Consider the following 21,026-nt stretch of genomic DNA (forward strand, 5'->3'; position numbering starts at 1 on the left):
ACAATTGGACTCTCCTTGGGGAACTGTGATATCTTCTTAGTAGAATGCACAGTTCTTTGCTGTGCTTTTGCCAGCTTAACTCTTTTAATTATTCTAGGAGGAGGAGGGCTTCCATCGTCATGTGAAGCTGAACTACTAGTCATGAACATAGGGAAGGACCTTAGCTGTTCCTTGTCACTCCGTGTCGTAAATGGCTTATTGGCAAGTTTACGTTTCTCCTCAGACAATTAAAATTTATTTTTTAAGGTCATTTTACTGTACTTTGGCTTTTTGGATTTTACATGCCCTTTACTATGACATTGGGCATCGGCCTTGGCAGACGACGTTGATGGCATTTCATCGTCTATGTCATGACTAGTGGCAGCAGCTTCAGCACTAGCAGAAAGTGATTCTTGATCTTTCCCAATTTTATCCTCCAAATTTTTGTCCTCCATTCATGTGATATTGATACGTGCGGCTAAGGCGCACACAAACACAGAAAAATAAACACTTTTTAAATGTTTTAATTTTTGGGGGCACTTTGGGGGTTACACCACCCTTCAATAGACCAGCCGGCCCTTGACTTATGACACAGGCACACGTCTGGCGCTGCTACTTTGTTGCTGCACGTGGGGCTAATGCGCACACAAACACAGAAAAACATTTTTTTGCACTTGAGGGGAAAACCCCTGATGGACAGAGCACCCCCTGGACAACACTACAGCACCCCTTTATGACTACAGTGACACAGGAGCCCCCCTCTTCTGTCTGCACACAGGTCCTATGGACAACACAGCCTTTATGGGACAACAGGACTGCACAACACAGCCCAGCCAGGCCCTATGAACTTTGGACACAGCCCCTATGGACAACAGCAGCACCAGCACAGCAACCCCCACCCTCCCTCTTCACTGTCCACAGCCGGACTGAAAAATAGCGCAGACGCGGGGACCTTTTATAGGAACGAAAACAGAAGAATAAATCATCAAAAAAATTACTAAAATACATCTTACAAATTGTTAAAAAAATATTGTTAACTAAAAAAAAAAAATAGTCAGAGCATTACGACGTAAGCAAATATTTATAATTTTCATCTCTGGTGTTTCACATTTATTATTTTGTCTGATCCTTAGCAAATTAAATACTCCTCTGAAATCTAGTTTAGTGAAAATTTAAATAGATCAACTACAGTATCAGAGGTTAGGGAAATATATTCTTAACTTTGTTTTTATTTATACCTCAATTAAATACATTTATTTTTCATAAAAAGGAAAGCTGAATGTTACTATTGTCCCCTATATACTCCTATGTAGTCTTGTTCTCAACTTCCCTGTCAGGGTCAAGGTATCAGATAACAGATCATAAGGACATTATTAAGGTCTGTGGACTGTTATTATTTCAGCAAGTTTCTTACAAAATATATTAGAATTTGTCAAATAACATAATGATATACTATATTGTACGACATCAAAACCACAGACAGCTCAATCTCCACAGTTTTCAACACAATGTCAATTACATTTGCCTATTTTTTCCAACTGTCAATCAATCAAGGATTGAGGTTGACAAGATCAAGGAACAGCCAGGACTAATGGACAACACGGAGAATAAATTAAGAGAAAGAAATGTATTTCAATGTGTAGACTCCTTACCATCACAGAGAACTCAGGAGCTACAAAATAAATCACATCATGCTTCAAAGGTATATGATCCAAGGCTGAGACTCAAAAGGATTTTCAATACATGAAACACAGAAAGCCTTGGCAAACTCAAGATACAGGATGCGACCACAGTCTAGGACTGATAATGCATTAAGTTAAGTCACCCTGGAGTTCAGCTGGTACTGTATGTATGTTCTGTCACATTTTGGAGAAAGTTCCTTTTCATCTAGATGGATTTATCGAGTTTTTGAGGATTTTTTAGGGTCAACTCCATCCAAATTACTTTTCTTCACCACAGTAAAGCTATAGGCCTATCTTTTGATAACTTGAGGATAATGAAGTACAGTATAAGCAGGAAGATTGTAGTAGGTATAAAGAGTATAGGTAGAGAATCTTCATTCTGCCTTCCTCTCTCTAAGCTTGTGATCAATCTGTGCAGCTAGATGGATGGTACTTTTCAAGGCATGAGGAAGATGATAGTGTGCCATCATGTGTTTGACAACTTCAGAAACCTCATGCAAAACTGTTTATGAAGGTCAAGATCATTCCACTGAGGATTCAGTAGCCGAATGTGGAAACTCCACAGTGCTCCTCAGCCAAACTCTACCCTGTCTCAGAAGACCATACAGCTTATGTGGTGGTGAATCTGTCCTTGTCAGCTTACAGGAGTCCCCTAACCCTACTGAATGAGTCAATAGAAAATGGTGCTGGACTCCATCCAAAGTAAAAGTTCATGTGTTAGTTCAACACCTGATGGTTCTTTACCTATAACAAGCTGCATTTCCCATGGAGCACGATATGCTCACATTTAGTGGGATACCTTGAGACCTCAAACTCCAAGCAGTAGAGGGTTATTATCTCTGGGTATTGCAGAGTAGGCATGATGGACAGAACAGCAAGGGAAGCAAAGAGTAAAGTAGCTCACAGGGTAACAATGAAGATACCCCTGCCATGGAATTCAGGGGTGCAGGGTACAGCAGCTATCAGTGATTGAAAGAGAAGTCCTGAAGCAGACTGTGGTCTAGGACAGGTAACTAACAAGAGCTATGTCCAGAAACAGGCCAAGGTCTCAGACAGGAAGCAGGCAAGAACAAAGTTCTATAAAGAGGCATGAATAAGTTGACAGGCTAAGCAGGGCCGCTTCTACACCAAGTGGAGCGAAGGGCCTTTAAGGGCCTCCCCCCCAACACACACACTCACTGTCCCCATAGCCTCACATATACATCTTCACTTTGCATTAAGTGAAAAATGTTTATCACATCCGCATTAAAAATGTGGATTGTGATTAAAATGCCCAATTGAGTTTTAAAAAGCTTGAGCAACCAAAGAGATGAGGTTTTGAGAACCAGCCTCCTCTCAATGAGCGAGTAGCAGCACCGCCTATGTTCACATTTGCATCATGCACTGAGTGTTGCCGTGGGGATAGTACAGCCGGTTCACACATAGGCAGCAAGTATTCCCCCGCTGTGTTAATCCCGTCGGTATCCAACCACTATGAGAGATCCCAAAAGGGTGGAGTCCCATATACATCCAGGAAAATCAGGCACAGACAATTTCAGATCACAAACAGAAAGTGTGGATTAGGGTGCAGGCGTAGCAGCTGTCAGCATACATAGGCCCTGATTCAGAGCCGAATGCTCTGACAGTGCATTCGCTCTGAATCAGGGCGTCTTTTTTTTTTTTTATGGAGCGGCCTCCTGGCCGCTCGCATTGCTGTAGGTTACCACCCACAGCTATAGCGAGCGGCCAGGATGATGGTCGTGATGGTCAAGACCATCGCGACCATCGGGCTTGCAACGAGACTCTTGTGGTAGGGTCTCGTGGCCGCAAGCCCCAGAGAGCTTTCGGCTCAAACAGAGCCGAAAGCTCTCCCACTGACATCACTTGTGATGTCAGTGGGGCTGCTCCCAAATGGTAGGCGTTCCCATGGGAATGCCTCTGTCTGGGCAGCCACCCCCCTGACCCCCCACCAAAGGGGGCGTGCTGTCACTCAACATCGACAGCATGCCCCCTTTGGTGCGAGATCCAGAGCGACGGATTGCCCGTCGCTATCTGGGTCTTGCGTATGCGCACGACGGAGCCGGCTCCATCGTGCGCATGCACTCTGGGCCACCATCTATCCGGTTGCGAGTGCTCAGCGCTTGCGACCGGGTCTGAATCAGGCCCATAGACCATAGAGCAGCAACGCGTTTCAGCCACTACCATGGCCTTTATCAAGCTGGTAAAGGTTTGATAAAGGCAACAGTAGTGGCTGAAACGCGTTGCAACCACTTATCGTCAGTTCTGTCTAAATAATTTAAAATTTAAATACTAATAAATGCACAACTGGGAGTGTTTTGATTTTAATTTTATTGTTGTTTGAAATGCAATTAAAATAAAACAAAAATTCCACTTCTAAGTTTGCCAATCACATTTGTTTCACTAGGTATTGTATGTGTCATTGTAGGAAAGTGTCAGGGGATGGTGCATTGTAGGGAAGAACTACAGCAGCTACAGTATTGAAAGTTGACTTGAAAATAAGAGGGTGGATGAGCTGAGTAGTTTCCAGTATGTAGGGTTGCATGAAGCTTGGAATCCGCTGTGAACGCTGCTGATAAAACTCCAGACAATTCACCTCCGCTACCTCTTATTGTACATCTGCATACTGCAAAAAACCCTGAAACCCTGGTTAAGTTTCACTGCGTGACTCACTTCATATGCTGATTCCACTGGTGTATAGCATTATCCAACTTGTGTATACCACAATTATCACATATCAACAGGTTATGGGCCCAGGCACTACAAGCACCATAGAATGCCGCATGTGAAACAAAAAGTAAGGCCTAAATGCTGATTCAGTATACAGCATATACACAGTAGCTTCACTGAACTTAGAGGTTCAGAGAACTATGCCACATGGAAGTCCGCAATAGAAATGCAATTTAAGCATGAGAAGCTATGGAAAGTTACTATTAATCCAGGTGACAGTCCTAATCCCAATGATGTAGACAAAGCAATGGGAACTATAGGTTTAAGTGTGGAACAACATGTTTATTCCATGATACATGGGAAGGTGTCAGCACATGACATGTGGATTACCCTGTAGACAGCATATAATAGTAAAGGTTTCATGAGAAAAATGAGGTGAATATTGTATAATACTTAATTCAGTTAATGCACAAGTATGTGTGACTATATCGATAAGATGATGTCCATAGCTCAACAATTAATGTCGATGACAAGAATATGGCAATGCTACATAATTTAACATCTGAATTTGATTTCCTAGTAGTAGATTTAGAAGCCAATACAGCCCAACTATCAACAGAGATCATTAGGACAAAACTACTGCAGTTTCAAGAATGTGTACCAGTTAAGTTAAATGCTGTGTATACTGTATTACACACTAAAGATGCAAAGCCCATAAAATTTAAATATAAGTGCATCATATGTCATAAATTAGGACAAAGAGCCTAAACAAAAACATAAAAATGTAAATTCTGCACAGGAAAAGAAGTGTAACAGCAAAAATAAGTTAGATTTAAGTGTCTCAGAGAGTCGCAGGAGATTGCTGGTATATTGACTCAGGAATAACTAGTCATTTCAGTTGCAATCAAGAATGGTTCACTACAATAAGCACAAGTGATCCTCTAACAGTCAAAGGAATAGGAGACAAAGCAGTTACAGCCACAAATGTTGGAACAATCATGGCTCATCTGAGAATAGGGGTGAAACCAAAGTCACAGAGATCCAAGATGTCTTATATGAACCAGATATGGGGACAAACCTCACTGCCTTATGTACAATAGCACAGATAGAATTCAGAGTCCAATTCACAGAAAGAAAGTGCGTTATATGGAACTAAAAGCGTTATATGGAATTAAAAGAGGGGCTAAGATAGCAACAAAAACTCAGTGCTGACAACTATATGTCCTAGACACAGAGGAGTGTTATACGATGATGACTTTTGACTCATAAACTATGGAACTCTGGCAGAGAATACTAGGCCATCTTGGGTTTGCTTCCAGAAACTTTCCGACAAGATGGTGACAGGAATATCCAAGAGTAACTCATAATGACCAAAGTGTGCGAGTGGTATACTATAATATGCAAGCAAACCCATTGCCCCTTCCCAGAATCAGTGACCAGAGCTGAGGCACCCCAGGAATCAGTGCACACAGATGTGTGTCATCCAATGGAGGTAAACTCAATAATTGAATACAGTTACTTCATGACATTCATAGATGACTTCACTAGAAGACACATTTTTATTTAGCTAAAGCACAGAATGAAGTAATATGTAAAACAGCAGACTGCAAGAGACCAGTAGAAACTCAAACTGGTCACAAGTTGAAAGTTTTAAGGTCTGACAATTGAGAATATCAAAACAAAGATGTTAAAACCTTCCTAAAGAAGCATTGCATTGAACATCAACTGATCATTGCATACATGCCTGAGCAGAATGGTGTAAGTGAGGGCGCAAACTGCACTATAGTTTAGAAAGCCCGATCTACATGTATTCTAATAGATGCCAGCTTGAATAAGCGCTTTTGGGCAGAAGCAGTATCTAAAGCAATATATCTGAAGAATCGTGCTCCCATAGTCACTGTAAAAGATCTGACACTGATAGAGGCGTAGTCTGGAAGAAAGCCAAGCATCAACCATCTCAAAAACTTTGGGTGCATTGCATATATACATATGCCCAAGGAGAAAATATATAAACTGGATCCCAAATCCATAAAATGTATCATACTTGGATACTGCCAAGAGAATAAAGGGTACAGGCTCTGGGACCCTAAGAAAAAAATGTTACATTCCACTTAAAAAAAAAGCTAGAACAGGAATTGCATGGCAAGTATGTTACATTGGATGTGCCAGCAGCTGGAAGCATGACTATGGCCCTGATTCATCACAGATCACAACTGCAACAGAACACGCAGATCGGCCGACGGTGCATACTGCGTATGCATATGCATTGCAGTGTGCATACGCCAGCCAGTATTGCGATCGCACTGTGATCACGTACGCAGATACAAAGCCATTGCAGAGTGAGAGACGGGACATCAGAGTTTTGGGGTGGTGATGGAGGAGTTGGTTGGAGAAACGCAGGTGTGCCAGTCCGTTTGAACGCCGTTTCCTGGGCATGCATAAATTAGCCACTGTGACAGCATTTGTAGCTTGAGTACTCACTACATGCGACAAGAGTCACAATTTCTGAGACAGGTCAGACCTGCTGGAATTCTGCATGAGGGTCCGATATTACTCAATGTTACCGATGTATATGTAGGATTGCGAGGTCTTACGGCTGTGCGAAAGCGGTAGTGGGCGTCTCTGAGCAGTTGCAGACATTAGCATATTTTCACAGTAGAACTGTGTGCGTAAGCGCAGCTGCGATCACAATAGAAATCCGTAGTGAATCAGGCCCTAAGTTAGAGACTACCGGCATGGACATTCAACCACAGAACAAAATTCTGCAAGATCAAATAGTGGAAAACCACCTAAGATATTATGAGGAGTTTGCAAATATGATATTCTGTGAGCCCCAAAATATCCAGAAAACAAAGTCAAGTGTTGGAAATCAGCAATAGACAAGGAGATGACATTGCTCAATCACAAAAATACATGGCTGTAGTTAACAGGCCAAGTCACCGCAAAACAGTCATTAGCAAACGGTCTGCAAAATGATGACAGAAGACAGGACTATCACCCGTTATAAAGTTTGTCTTGTTGCAAAGGGTTATACACAAAGATCTGGAGTTGACTATGGTGAAACCTACTCTCCTGTAGCAAGGTATAGTACATCACACTCAGTCATTGCCATATCTGTCTTGTACTATATGCTATTATACCAATTAGACTTTGAATCAGCTTTCTTGCATGGAGAACTGACAGGAGATATACATGGAACCTCCAGAGCATTACTGTGAGAATAGGTTCCAAAAGAGAGGCTTGTCTCTTAAAGAAAGCTTTGTACAGTCTGAAACAGAGTGGTCATTTTTGGTACATCAAATTAGATGCTGTACTACAAGAAATTTACTTTGTACACTCAATGCCTGATAATTGTCTCTATCACAAAGAGCTGTTGGGACAAAAGTTCAAGATGAAAGGTCTTGCATACTACCTGCTCGGCCTGCTAATCTAACAATATCTAGAGAAAGGAGTCATATCTATTGATCAGCAAACTTACATCAGATGATAAACCAATAAGTACTGCCATTGATAAAACAGTCAAACTAACCAAAGCCATGTCATCAATAAATGAAGAGGAGATAGAGAGCATTAGAAAATGTTCTTACCAGACCACTATTGGGCATTTAATGTACGCAATTGTCAGAACTCTGACATCACACATGCAGTAAACCTAGTAAGCCAAATCACCTTTAATCCTGAGAAACAACATAGGACAGCAATTATGAGAATCTTAAGTTACTTGAAAGGTTCATCGTCCTTGAAGTTGGAATTGACCAAATCTGAAAATTGTCACTGAAACCATTCTGTGATGCTGATTGGGGATTCAAATGAGGATGGCCATCATTCTTATAAAGGATATCTATTTCTATTGGCAGGCGCAGCAGTAAGCTGGTCAAGTAGAAACTAACTGTAGCCCTATCCACCACTGAGGCAGAATACATGGCACTAACAGATCAGCCAGAAACATTACACCTCAAAGAGACTTTGTATCAATGAGGGTCTTATTCAGAGATGTACGCTAACCCGATGGTTAACACACATCTCTGATGGTGGGAGGACTGCGCATGCGCAGGAGGTGTACTGTGCAGCCCTCCATCTGAGAGTTCACTCGTCGTGTTTCTCAGCCGCAGTCTGATTGATAGGCTTTTAGTGTTTGGGAGGTGGAGCGGGGGCATTCCCTGGCAATGGGGGTGTGTCACCCCCATTTTCCAGGAGGGACGAGGCCATGGTCTGCGCGGGTGCACGCTGACTTACTGGCCTTCCTTGTGCGACTGTGCAATACCGTCCATCTCTGATTCAGGCCCCGAGTCTTTTAAAAAAGGATAACACCATCGACATGGGGTGTGACAACAGAGGTGCAAATGATCTGTCCTATAACACCAGACAGCGTGGATGGTCCAAGCACATTGAAATTAATGACTTCATCGGTGAGTTTGCGGAGAGTGAATCTGTTGTTGTGACCTATAGAGAAAGTGAGCAGAATCCCACTGATAAGATCACAAAAGGGGTTACATCACAACTACTGATCAATGTGGACTGGAATATACTTGACATGTTGATATGTTATTTCTTGCTTACCTTTTACTAGAAATATGGGGTTATTTACAGAAACAGATATAAAATTGGATATTTTAAGTAACTGGAGACAGCTTGAAGTGAGGGGGACGGTGCTGGATTTGGAGTGCACTCCAGCACTATCTCCATGTTGTCATTTACTTAGGCATCAGGTCCTTTACCAAGATGGCCGCTGCTTATGTGCCATGCCATGGCGCTACTGTGTTTGAGTGTCAAGGTGAGACCCTGTGTTATCCTGCATACCACTGAGTATACATGACCGGAGGGTCTGCTGTATGTTCTGCGTCACCTCCGCTACCTGTTAATGTTACTGTGATTATGGCTGTACATCTGCACACTGCAATAAACCTGGAAACCTGGTAAAGAAAGTGACTCAGCTATTTAAAATCTACATATGAAACACACAAGCTGCATGGGTACCTGGCACATTGCAATTCGTTCAAATGCACTGCCTGCATGGTACAATCCATGGCATGTAGTCGGCATCCCGACAGCCAGGATGCCGACGTCACAATACCAGCGCCGGAATCCCAACAGCTGTCAGAATCCCAACTGCTGACATCCCGATGGTGAGGGTTAGGTTTAAGTACTAGGTGGAGGGTTAGTATTAGGCTGCTGGGTAGGGAGAGTTAGATTTAGCCTACGGGGGGAGGGTAAGGCTACGAGGGGGGTTAGGGTTAGGCTGCGGGAGGGAAGAGTTGGGTTAGGGTTAGAAGTTAGGGTTAGTACAATTACCTAATTGTGTCAGGATCCCCTACCCCCTACACCGGGATCCCCTACCCAACTCCAATCTACAGCTATGCAGAGTGTCTATATAATATTGGCCATGAAGCTTGCTGAGCAGTATGGGTATTTCATGTATGTCTGAGTTTAATAGCTGATGTACTGTAGCTGCCCTTACTGAAGAACTGTCTGCAAAAAAAGCCACGATCAAGATCTACTGGAGTAGAAAACAAATTATGTAAAATAAAGCGCAGCCAGGTCTAGTACGTCTTCAGTAAAGAATAGAGATGTATCATTTGATTAGGGGGAGGGTAGTCAGACATACTGTACTGAAGGCACAAATCTGTGGCCGCTCTTCAAGAACAATTCATCCTGATCTTTCACCCGCAGTGCACAATATGTATGCCACTCATATACATCAGCAAAACTGCATTCATCCAAATGACTAGACGTATCAGAGCAAACACAGCGGAAATGTCCCCAAGCAGCCACACTGCAGATAAGGAACTGAGCGTTTTACGGGCAAGTAGCTTATTATAATGAGCTGAATAGCGTTTGCATAAGCAGTTGTTACATGTAATGAACCGACTACGCCATACAATAATAGTTACATTCCGTTCTATCAACCTTTTCAGTCTTTCATTAAAACATATTGTATACAAGGCCATTGCTGATGCCATTTGCCTATTTCTGCTGAATTAAACATTCTAAATGTATTATTGAAACTTTTGTTTAAACATTTAAAAACGTAAATTTGATGGTTACAGCATTTTGTATGAATAAAGTTTTGCAGAAAACTTTTTTTTATTGTTTTGTTTTGTTAGAGCTGCAGATTTTAATTTGTTTGTAACAGTTTTACTAATTAACTGATACTGACAGTATTTTATAGAACCTAGATACCTGAGCTCAGCTAAAAGAGCCAGATAAAGTCATTATATAAATTGTAAGAACACGATGTACATGCACACACACACTGCGCTTCCAATCAATATAACACACACAGAAATGTCTCCGTGTTATTTTACCAACTGATATTTGAAACTAAGGGCCTGATTCAGACCCACTCGCGAGCGGCTGTCCGCTCGCAAGTGGGTCGATGTTGTGCACTGCGCATGCGCACGACGGCGGGAGCTTCGTCGTGCGCATGCGCCAGACGCGACGAGTGAAGGACTTTCCTTCGCTCGTTGTGTCTGATCAAAGGGGGCGTATTGTCGATGTTGATTGACAGCACGCCCCCTTTGGTGGGCGTGCCGGGGGCATGCCTCCCTGACGGGGGCGTTCCCAAGGGAACGCCTACCGTCAGAAGCCGGCCCACTGACATCACTAGTGATGTCAGTGAGAGTGATTTTGGCTCTGATAGAGCCAAAATCACTCCGGGCCTTGCGGTTGAAAACCTCAACCGCAGGCTCCGGCTCACAGTTTCGATGGTCGCGATGGTCACGACCATCGCAGCCATCAAACTGCACGCTCGTATAGGCTGTGGGTGGTGACCCACAGCTATACGAGCGTCCAGGAGGACGCTCCATAATTATGGAGGGCGGCCCTCATTCAGAGCGTGCGCTCTGCTCAGAGCGTACGGCTCTGAATGAGGGCCTAAGTTTTCAATATTTAAAAAAGTATAACTTACAAAATAAGGCCAGCTACACATCAGAATCATGTGTATCCGGCTGATCCGACGGGCGACGAGACCCTGCATCGGCAAGTGCATACACGCTTGCTCAATGCAGGGGGCAACATCGCGATGTACTATGCCATACTGCATATGGCAGCATGGCATTGTACACGATATCTTCTGATTGACCGTACAGCACAGCCTACTAGAATATATCACATGCGACCGCGGAAGCGTGCAAATCGGGCATACACACTTAATGATTTGCCCAGTCTGTTATTCCAATTCGCCCGGAAACGACCAATCGGACCAATATCGTTTAAGTGTGTACCCAGCCTAAGTCTTAGGAGCCTATGTATTAAAAGTCATGGAAGTGCTGTGATTTTTATTTTTTTTTCAGTCCGATTCTCCCCGCTATGTTCTAACAATTTCCACAGGAAGAGAGATTTCAATAAAGCGATGTCGCTGTGAAATAATTTCCGTCACATCTGGAGAAGTGCTTTGTGTTTTCCAGAGACTCCTCCACAGAGACTGCACTGCGCATGTACACAGCATTAGTTTGTGAAACTCCTCGGCGTCGGATGGCGGTAGCCTTGGGGACCAAGCTCCGAAAAGGTTGCTTTTTGGAGCTTAGGGCCTTATTCATTATGGATCGCAACTGCGAATGCAATAGCGATTACGCAAGCAGTCTCACTGCGATAGTATGCTAATCCATTGTGATCGCTATGCCGTCTCAGCATAACATAAGGACACCTACTGTACTTTACACACATCCGTAATGTTTATCAAGACTGCGAAACTATCGGTACAATTGAGTACCATCACAGCCTCACACCCACTTGCACAAGCTCTGACCTTACTCGGGAATTGCTAACTGCCTCGCAGGCTATGAGGCCTTAGACTGCGTAAAGCATCGCAGTGGATAATTTATGCACGCCCGTGCAACGGCGCTCAAATGAACTGGCGCAAACTGCATTTCCCCGACCACCCCCCCATCACCTTGCACAAACGGCACTTCCTGACAATCACTCTGCGATGGGTCTGCGTCGTCACTGTAGTGGCTGGTACGATCGCAGTGGCTGGTTCGCGCACAGGCAGTACGCAACAATCGGCCAATTTCGTGCATATTAGCAGTTGCGATCCATAACGAATCAGGCCCTTAGTACATAGGGATCAGACTACAGTCCCCATTGACAATGACAGGCATTGTAATCTGCAACAGAAGTTAGCCTTTTGCAGGAGATTTCTATGAAATATTTTCTATGAAATCTCCTGCATTAAGGTGCATACAGACGTAACGATTTTGTAACCAACGATTTTCTGTCAGATTTTCCCTTGAAAAAGTGAACGATTTTTTGAAGTGTAATGAACGATTTTTACAACGATGAACGAAAAATGTTCCTTCCCTTAATGAAAATCGTTATGTTGGACAGTCTGAAATGGACGATGAACTACAAACGGAAGCGCGCTTGAACGATTATCGTTCATCGTTATAACTCAGAAACTGAACGATTTTTTGAACGATTGAACGATAATGACATAGTTAACGGCAAATTGTTAAAAAAAATCGTTACGTGTGTATGCACTTTTAAGGCGGGTATCCACTACTAGATATACAAGCGAGAGCAAGATTACGACATTGCAATCGTGCTCTCGTTTGCATATCCAGTGATGTGCCTAGACTGAGAGTTCACTCGTTCAGTCCAGGCACATCCATCATCCCCGTACATGCTGAACCTGACGGGATCATCAGGTTGGCCAGCGTGTACGGGCGATGTCGGATGTCGGAAGCAACCAGCGTGCACGCGCATTGCTGGTTGCTTCCGACCAAAACATGACCGATGCATGCGCAATTTGCAAGCGATTGCACGATAACGACGTCGTTATCGTGCAATCACTTGCTAAAATCGCCTAGTGGATACCCCCCTTTAGACTGTTGTTAGACATAGCGTTGATACCTAAAATTATGCAGAAACTGTAATATCTGCATAATTCTGTGATATAAAGGTCCCTTGGTACATAAGCGAGGCAATATATTAACAAGATAACGCAACTGCTAAATAGTCCTCTACACCTTAGAAAAAGTAAACTAAATGGGGATTCTCTCAATAAGGATCTTAAGGTGCATACACACACAATGATTTTTTTGAACAATTATCGATAACGATATAGTTTATCATTCAATCGTTGAAAAAATCGTTCACTTACTGAGTCAAAACGATGAACGATTATTGTTCATGCGCGTTCACGTTTGAAGTTTGCAGTTTGTAGTTCAGTCAGACTGACCAACCCAAGGATTTTCAGTAAGGGAATATGCAAAAATTGTTTGTAGTTCAAAAAAATCGTTCATTACATTTAGTAAAAGAACGATTTGAGTAAACGATTTTCGTTCATTTTTCCCTTGAAAAAATGAATGAAAATCATTTACTAAAATCGTTCATTTACTAAATCGTTGTGTGTGTATGCAGCTTTACTCATAAAATTGTATTTAAATATATAAAGCTGAACAATAACGTCTCACAATCCATAAGGGCACATTAAACACTCTGCTATGAATTGGAGATAATGCATTCGAGCACAGAGCAATATTTTTTTTCCTCTGGGGATCCGGACTGTGGATAATCTGTGAAATGAATGAAGCTGCTAATGGCATAGGACGGATATTTTAGCACAGTGCAGAAATGGACAGCAAAATCCACTTTACTGAGGAATTGGCTACATGAAGACTTGATGTTAATTGTATTGGGTTTCTGTAATTACAGTACAATGAAGAAAATTCATCTGTATTATTAACTACAGTAATATTAAACGTTAGCAGACTGACAAGTGGGATAATTCAGAATAGAAATGTTCTAGCTCTACAACCTTTGACACACTTTGTACACCATTAAACAAATACTAGGGGGTAAATTTACTAAAGTGAGAGTTTTTAGAAGTGAGTATTAGAAGTGATGTTGCCCATAGCAACCAGTCTACTTAACATTTAACTAGCACCTTCTAGAAGATAATGGCTAGAATCTGATTGGTTGCTATGGGCAACATCACTTTTAAAAATCACTTCTAAAAATTTTCACTTTAGTAAATTTACCGCTATGAATCACGCAATTCTATCTAAATGTTCAATTTTGTTTTTTTTAAGTGGTTTAAAAATTGTATGAGAACACATGTTTACAACTTGTCTAAATCGCTATTTTATAGACAGAGACCGCTTTGTTGAGTAATTAGTTTACGGTAGATTAAAAAAAAAAAACCTCCACTTTTGAACAAATTAAATTAAATTGTACCTGGAATGTATTTATTTATTTATTTACTTTCTTGAATTTAGGGAAATCGTAAAGTATATCATGGAAAATGTGGTTAACAAGTGTTATATTAACCATATTTTAATCATGGAGTGAAATAATTTAAAACTATGGGGCCTATTTACTAAGCAGTGGATTTACAAAACCCTTGCTTTTTAAAAAAAAAAATATTTTGTCTGCCATATTTAAAAGGGCAATAAACGTAAATGCGAAAGCATGTTTGTTTTGCGTTAAATATTACTGCCCTTTTAAATCAGGCAGGCAAAATCTGTAGACAACTAGTATTTTGTAAAAGCTCTGCTTAGTAAATATGCCCCATAGTGATTACCAAATGTACATATTGTTAATCTGTGGTTCTGTAATAAATGAGAAGAACACACAGTGATTATTGTAAGCAATTAAAGATCTTATGTTGATTTACTCACTAAAGTCTTTTAATCTACAATTCTGTAAAGCCAGTTGTTTGTTTCTCGATGAAGTTGAGTTATACATACAAAATGACCACCTCCTTCAGATGAGCCTATAACTTCAATCTGAATTAACATACTAGTAGTCCTTAAAATCAGATTAGCAATTGGTTTGGGGATTTCACAAACTGGTCGTGTCATGAATATTTTACAGGTCACAGGTGCATCCAGAGGCTTAATCACATTGCTGCAAAACAGTAGGTTTAGCAACATCCATCAAATCTTCTTGTGACCACCACTTAAAGTTAAAATATTCCTTTTGTCATTCAGGAAAGTGATTGGTTTAAGTAATAAACCTTATAGGATAAAGTGCTATGTCCCAAATGGGGAAAATGGATTAGCAATACAGTTTCCAAAATTCAATGAGAAATGTAGTAATGAAAGTTAACGATGGGATATAATAATGGATTTTCCTTACGATGGTATCTTCGGCTCTCTATATTTTGCATTAAGGGGCAACGAGCTTAATGGACCAATGAAACATTTATTTTTAAACAATATGTACCATTTTTTGTATACTTTTTCATCATCAACATATTTGCTCAATTTAGGATGGAATTACTATATTGATACAGAAAAATAATTTTCTTCCTTCCAACGTTCCTGTCTGTTAGATGATACAGCTTTTATACCTAAATTCCGTGTCTGACCCGGAGGTTGGAACAGGGTTCCAAACCGGATCAAACCCGGAATTTAGCTGGCGTCGACCCGGGATATTCCCGAGTCTGCGCCGTTCACACCGAAGCCGGGTCTGCAGTGACCCGGCTCTTCTGGCGTGGAAGTGGACGCTTGGAGATGACATCATCTCCAAGCACCACTGAAGTGGGCCAATCGGCCGGTTTGCGGTGCGCTCCATGCCATCATGACCCGGATCTCGCCGTTTACACTGCAGGGTTTCACGGGTCATTCCCGTGTTAAACCCTGCAAGTTACCTGGGTTAGATTGCCGAGTCACTCGACCCAGGAATCCAACCCTGTCCCCTGTTACACCAAGGAGCTACCCGGGTTAACCCTGCAATAACCCGGGTCTTAGCTCTGGTGTAAAAGGGGTATAGCTGACTCTCTAATGTTAGGCATACACTATACCACAGGTTCTCAAACTCGGTCCTCAGGACCCCAAACAGTGCATGTTTTCCAGGTCTTCTCACAGAATCACAAGTGAAATAATGGGCTGCACCTGTGGATCTTTCAAAATGTGTCAGTGAGTAATGAGTACACCTGTGCACCTGCTGGGTGACCTGCAAAACGTGAACTGGTTGGGGTCCCGAGGACCGAGTTTGAGAACCAGTGCACTATACAATTATCTGTCAGACATCTGTCCAATATGGCTGGATCTAATGACATTTAAAAACAGACAAAAACGATTGTTCAAATTGGTTAAATTAATTTGATTATTATTTAACCAATTTGTCTTGACTACCATTTTTGTCTATTTTCTGCAAAGGGTCAATTGTCATTAGCTCCCATATATTACCAGATTGTCATTCCAACCAGCCAGATTTGACAGACGTCTGACAGATAATTGAATAGTGCAGAGGGTTCCCAAACTCAGTCCTCAAGGCACCCTAACGTTCCAGGTTTTAAGGATATCCATGGTTGAGCACAGACGGTTAAATCAAAAGACTGATGTACTAATTAAGTCACCTGTGCCCTAGCATGGTTATCCTTAAGACCTGGACCGTTAGGGTGCTTTGTAAATCTCTGGTATAGTGTATGCCTAGCATTAGAAAGGTATTATATGGGTATGTTGTATAAATTGCTCTTTAATAAATATAATCCCCTTGAACCCCAATCCCATTTTACATATTTTAGCTTAACAAGAAAATATTGCTATATGTTCGTAAAACACTGCATGTGTGTGTCATTTTAAGCTTCATATGCAATTCATTTTAACATGTACATTATTCCTGCTATCTTCCACTTATTTTCCAATTGCAGTAAACATAGCTTAAGTGAGTACAGTAATTGAAAAAAACAAACATTAATATTTTTGAAACTGAAAAAGAAGTGGCAAAGCAGAGGCTGTGTATTGTGTAGCAGTTGAGAGGGGTCATGTTAGGAGGTATTGATCTTGGTGATTTCTATTCAATGACAGCAGACTCTCTCAAAATGCACTTGTTGATGAATGCAGGGCAATCACCTAGAAGTGTACTCTATTAAATGACACAGGAAACAGAGCGTTTACTGGCAATCAAATAAGGTGGTGGTCTCATCAATCATTTAAAGTGGAACATATATACTGTACAATACACACGGTGCAAGGTTGCATTGCAGGTTGTTGCTACCAGGAAAATATGTATCAGGAGCTTGCACTAACATCAATATATAATATATATATATATATATATATATATATATACACGTGTGTTAATTTATATATATATATATATATATATATATACATATACACACGGTGCAAGGTTGCATTGCAGGTTGTTGCTAACAGGAAAATATGTATCAGGAGCTTGCACTAACATCAATATATATATATATTTATATATATATACACGTGTGTTAATTTATATATATATATATATATATATATATACATACACACACACGTATATATGTGTGTGTATATTATATATATATATGTGTGTACAGTATATATATGCTGTTTGTTTTAACTGCAAATCTTTATGTAAAACACATTAAATTTAATCTTAGGAAGCATTCCACTATTTATATTTTAATGACTACTCTATTGCTTTGCTAACTCTATTAAGTTCATCACAACAGTACTCAGACATTCTCTTAGATTTCCAACCATTGAAGCGATCTTTATGCATCAATGATTAAACAATACATGTGCATTTTTATCACACTTCTATGTTGAATTTTCCTGCATTGCTCTCACACCTATTTGTCATACTGTATAGTCTCTGTGTATTATACTGTCACATAAAGCAACAGTTCGGTAACGACACACTTCGCCCAGAAGATGCACTCAGATGTATTTTATCTACGTAGTACTACAGAAATACACCAAGAGAGTGCTGACATTAATCGGAATCTCAATCCCGTCTTTTGCATATTACTTGTCCTGCAAACATCTATGGCAGGGGTTCCCAAACTAGGTCCTCATGGCATCTTAACAATTCAGGTTTTAAGGCTATCCATGCTTGTGCATAGATGGTATAATCAAACTGACTGAAGTACTAATTAAATCACCTGTGCTTAAGCATGGATATCCTTAAAACCTGGACTGTCAGGATGCCTTGAGGACCAAATTGGGGGAACCACTGTTTGTATGGTATAAAAAAAACATAGCACAATTATGTAAGTTAAGCTGTGTTTTGTGATAATTATGTACATTTGCTGGTCTCAGAATTCAAGTACAATCCCTCTGTATTAAGTAGTCTTCTGCTTTAAGAAATAAACTGGACAAACAGGTCATTTAAGTGTTTCACAAACCCGGTTCCCATGGTATTGTAAGTGCATGTTTTCCAAATCATCTATCTGTAGCACAGGTGTATTAATAACACAATAGATCTACAGTTGGTACTAATTATTTCTGAGGATACCTTGAAAACATGCACTGTTAGGGATCCATGAGGACTGGGTGTGAAAAACAATGATTTAGAGTATAAGTTCTTTGCAATTGGAGTCACAGTCTTAAATTTATTTTCCCTACCACATTTTGAAGTATTTCTCGATAACTTTTTTCTAGGAGCTGCACATAATATGTAGTAACCTACTGTATATCATAAAAACATAAGATTACAAAATTAAAAGGGCTGAAATTACAACACTGTACTTTAATTCCAATCAGCTGGTTGCTGCAGAAATACTTAGGATATTTAGTATAATTCATATAATGTTGGTTAAGATCATCCAACCATCTTATATTACTCATAACACATCTTGGGTTTATTAAGTATATATAGTATCAATTATACTATGTATACTTCTGTAATAATATTACCCCTCTTGCTGCACCAAGTGACTTATGTCAAAGTAATAGTATAATACAGTCTGAGACTTATACTGCTGTGCCATACCCTATCTCGCAGCATGTAAAATAAGGACTATTTACAGTAAGTAAGGAGAATCTCAGTGTCACCTATTATCGCTGGGGCTGTGACAGGCTCCGCAGGGTATCACTAGGGCACATGCCCTTCTTGTGTATAAATTCTTTGTACTGATTTATTTTATTTTTTTAAAGAGAAGCAAGCATCCAAATGACACAGGGAAAAAAGTGTTAGGACAGCACAGACGCAAACTTTTTAGCAGCAAGAGAAATAAAAAAACATAATTCAAGGATTAAAGCTCTTACCTGGATTTGGTCAGTATAAGGCCAGTCAATGTCATTGTTAAGTCCCATTTCTGCCGCAAACACCTGCGCTGATACCAGCATTATGACAGCGAAAGCTACAATGATTTTCATGCTTCCCTCTGTCTTCTGAAAAGAACCTCACAGGCTGCAAGAGATGGGTTCACACTGTCTCTGAGACAAGGTGGAAGGGTGAGACCTTAACGCTGGTACTGATAAGCACTGATAATGCCTTTACTACAGCCCCAAGGACTCAGGGATGTATCTGCAACAGAAAACAAGAGTGTCAGTCAGCAGGAACACATGAAAAGCATCCAGAAATATAAACACACAAATGGGAATACTCAATGCTAGTATCAATATCCACTACAGTGTTTCAGTGTCACAGCTCTGCATATATTGCATGTGAAATAATTTGACACTTATCTGTTGAAGTTTTCCAATCAAACTACAGTAAGAAATTGCTGAAGGCTGCAGAGTAGGATGTGATTACTTACTGTACTTCAGTGTCAAAGACTGCTCTGCAAGTCCTGTCTCTCCTAGCTTGTGTGTGTGGTACAGTACAGAGCACTCCCAGGAATTCTGCACTATATATAAGAGAAGATGGGCAGGACCAGGGAATGTTCGTGTTGCTAAATCTAATTACTCCAACTCTATTTACCATATGGGGGACTGTATGACGTCTCTACAGCAGTGTTCCTTATCAATATTACATTATACTTGGAGGCTTTCCCATGTCTAATTATTTCTTTTTTCCAAGCCTCCCTTTTCTCTTCTCTATACCTCAAAGAGATGAAATGACGCTGCCCCCAACACATGACCCATGGATGCATTTATGACTGCTTGCAATTTACTCATGGCGACGTCATTCGCAGAAACTGTGCCCAAGTATGCCCGATTTATTGATTGCATCCTACGGCAGACTTCGGAAACATGAAATGTGTTAAGGCTCTGTCACCAGCTCTAGATTACTGCAGAGGAAATAGAGAATGATGTCTTTGATGCTATACAAGCACATGTCACGACCTCTTTATGCTAATGGGAGGCTTTTTCAATATAATAGCAGGATGGAGATGCTGCACTTTGAGGGTGATTCATCAAGGTCTGTTAGTGATATGCAGATTGTCGAAGACTTAAGTGGGAAACTTAATTGTGACACAAGTGATACCCTGAAGGAGTCTGATTAATCACCGCAAATCTGGACATAAATGTAAATCATTAATAGGAGAAAAAAATGCCTGTCGTAAACAGATAACCTTCTTTTACCCAACCTACATGTAGAATAAATGGTATCCCCTAAATTCGTAGTTGCCTACTCTCAAAAAATTTCCAGGAGACTCCAGAATTAAGCGGGAGACCCTCCCAGGATGGCAATTCTCCCGGAAACTGTAAGGTCAGGGCAGCATGGTACAAATTGTATCAGCAAGCCCCGCCCAGTACTAACTGGCATAGGTGTGATTGATGTGAATTCCCTCCTCACTCCCCTGCTGAGAGGGGGATATATCCATACCTCCCAACATGACCCTCTCCAGGAGGGACACAATGCTCTGGTCCTGGACTTCCCTAGTAAGAGGTGGGGCTGCAGCGCAGTTCAAAAGTCAAATAGGGGAGTCACACCAACTGTCAATTCACACCAGAGCCGGATTTAGACCTCATGGGGCCCTAGGCAAGTTACCTGCTTGGGGCCCCCACCCTCAAACAATCCTGTGAATATATTACAGTGGGTGTCGCTGGAGCAAAATACACACATCAAATTATATACACA

The 21,026-nt window shown here is 41.1% G+C and overlaps 1 protein-coding gene across 1 annotated transcript in view; it reads right to left on the reverse strand.

Annotated features, from left to right (window-relative positions):
• LOC148511462 (tachykinin-like peptide) overlaps positions 1–19,860 on the reverse strand; it is a 42,045-nt gene extending 22,185 nt beyond the window's left edge. Inside the window, exons 1-2 of the mRNA XM_088442244.1 lie at positions 19,759–19,860; positions 19,265–19,526 (exon numbers count right to left, since the gene is read on the reverse strand). Coding sequence (XP_088298370.1) covers positions 19,265–19,375 — 111 coding nt within the window. The 5' untranslated portion in view covers positions 19,376–19,526; positions 19,759–19,860. The remainder of the gene's footprint in view (positions 1–19,264; positions 19,527–19,758) is intronic.
• Positions 19,861–21,026: the final 1,166 nt, after the last annotated feature.

Source organism: Taudactylus pleione, unplaced genomic scaffold (assembly GCF_031769625.1).
Source record: "Taudactylus pleione unplaced genomic scaffold, aTauple2 ptg000306l, whole genome shotgun sequence".
Taxonomy (NCBI): domain Eukaryota; kingdom Metazoa; phylum Chordata; class Amphibia; order Anura; family Myobatrachidae; genus Taudactylus; species Taudactylus pleione.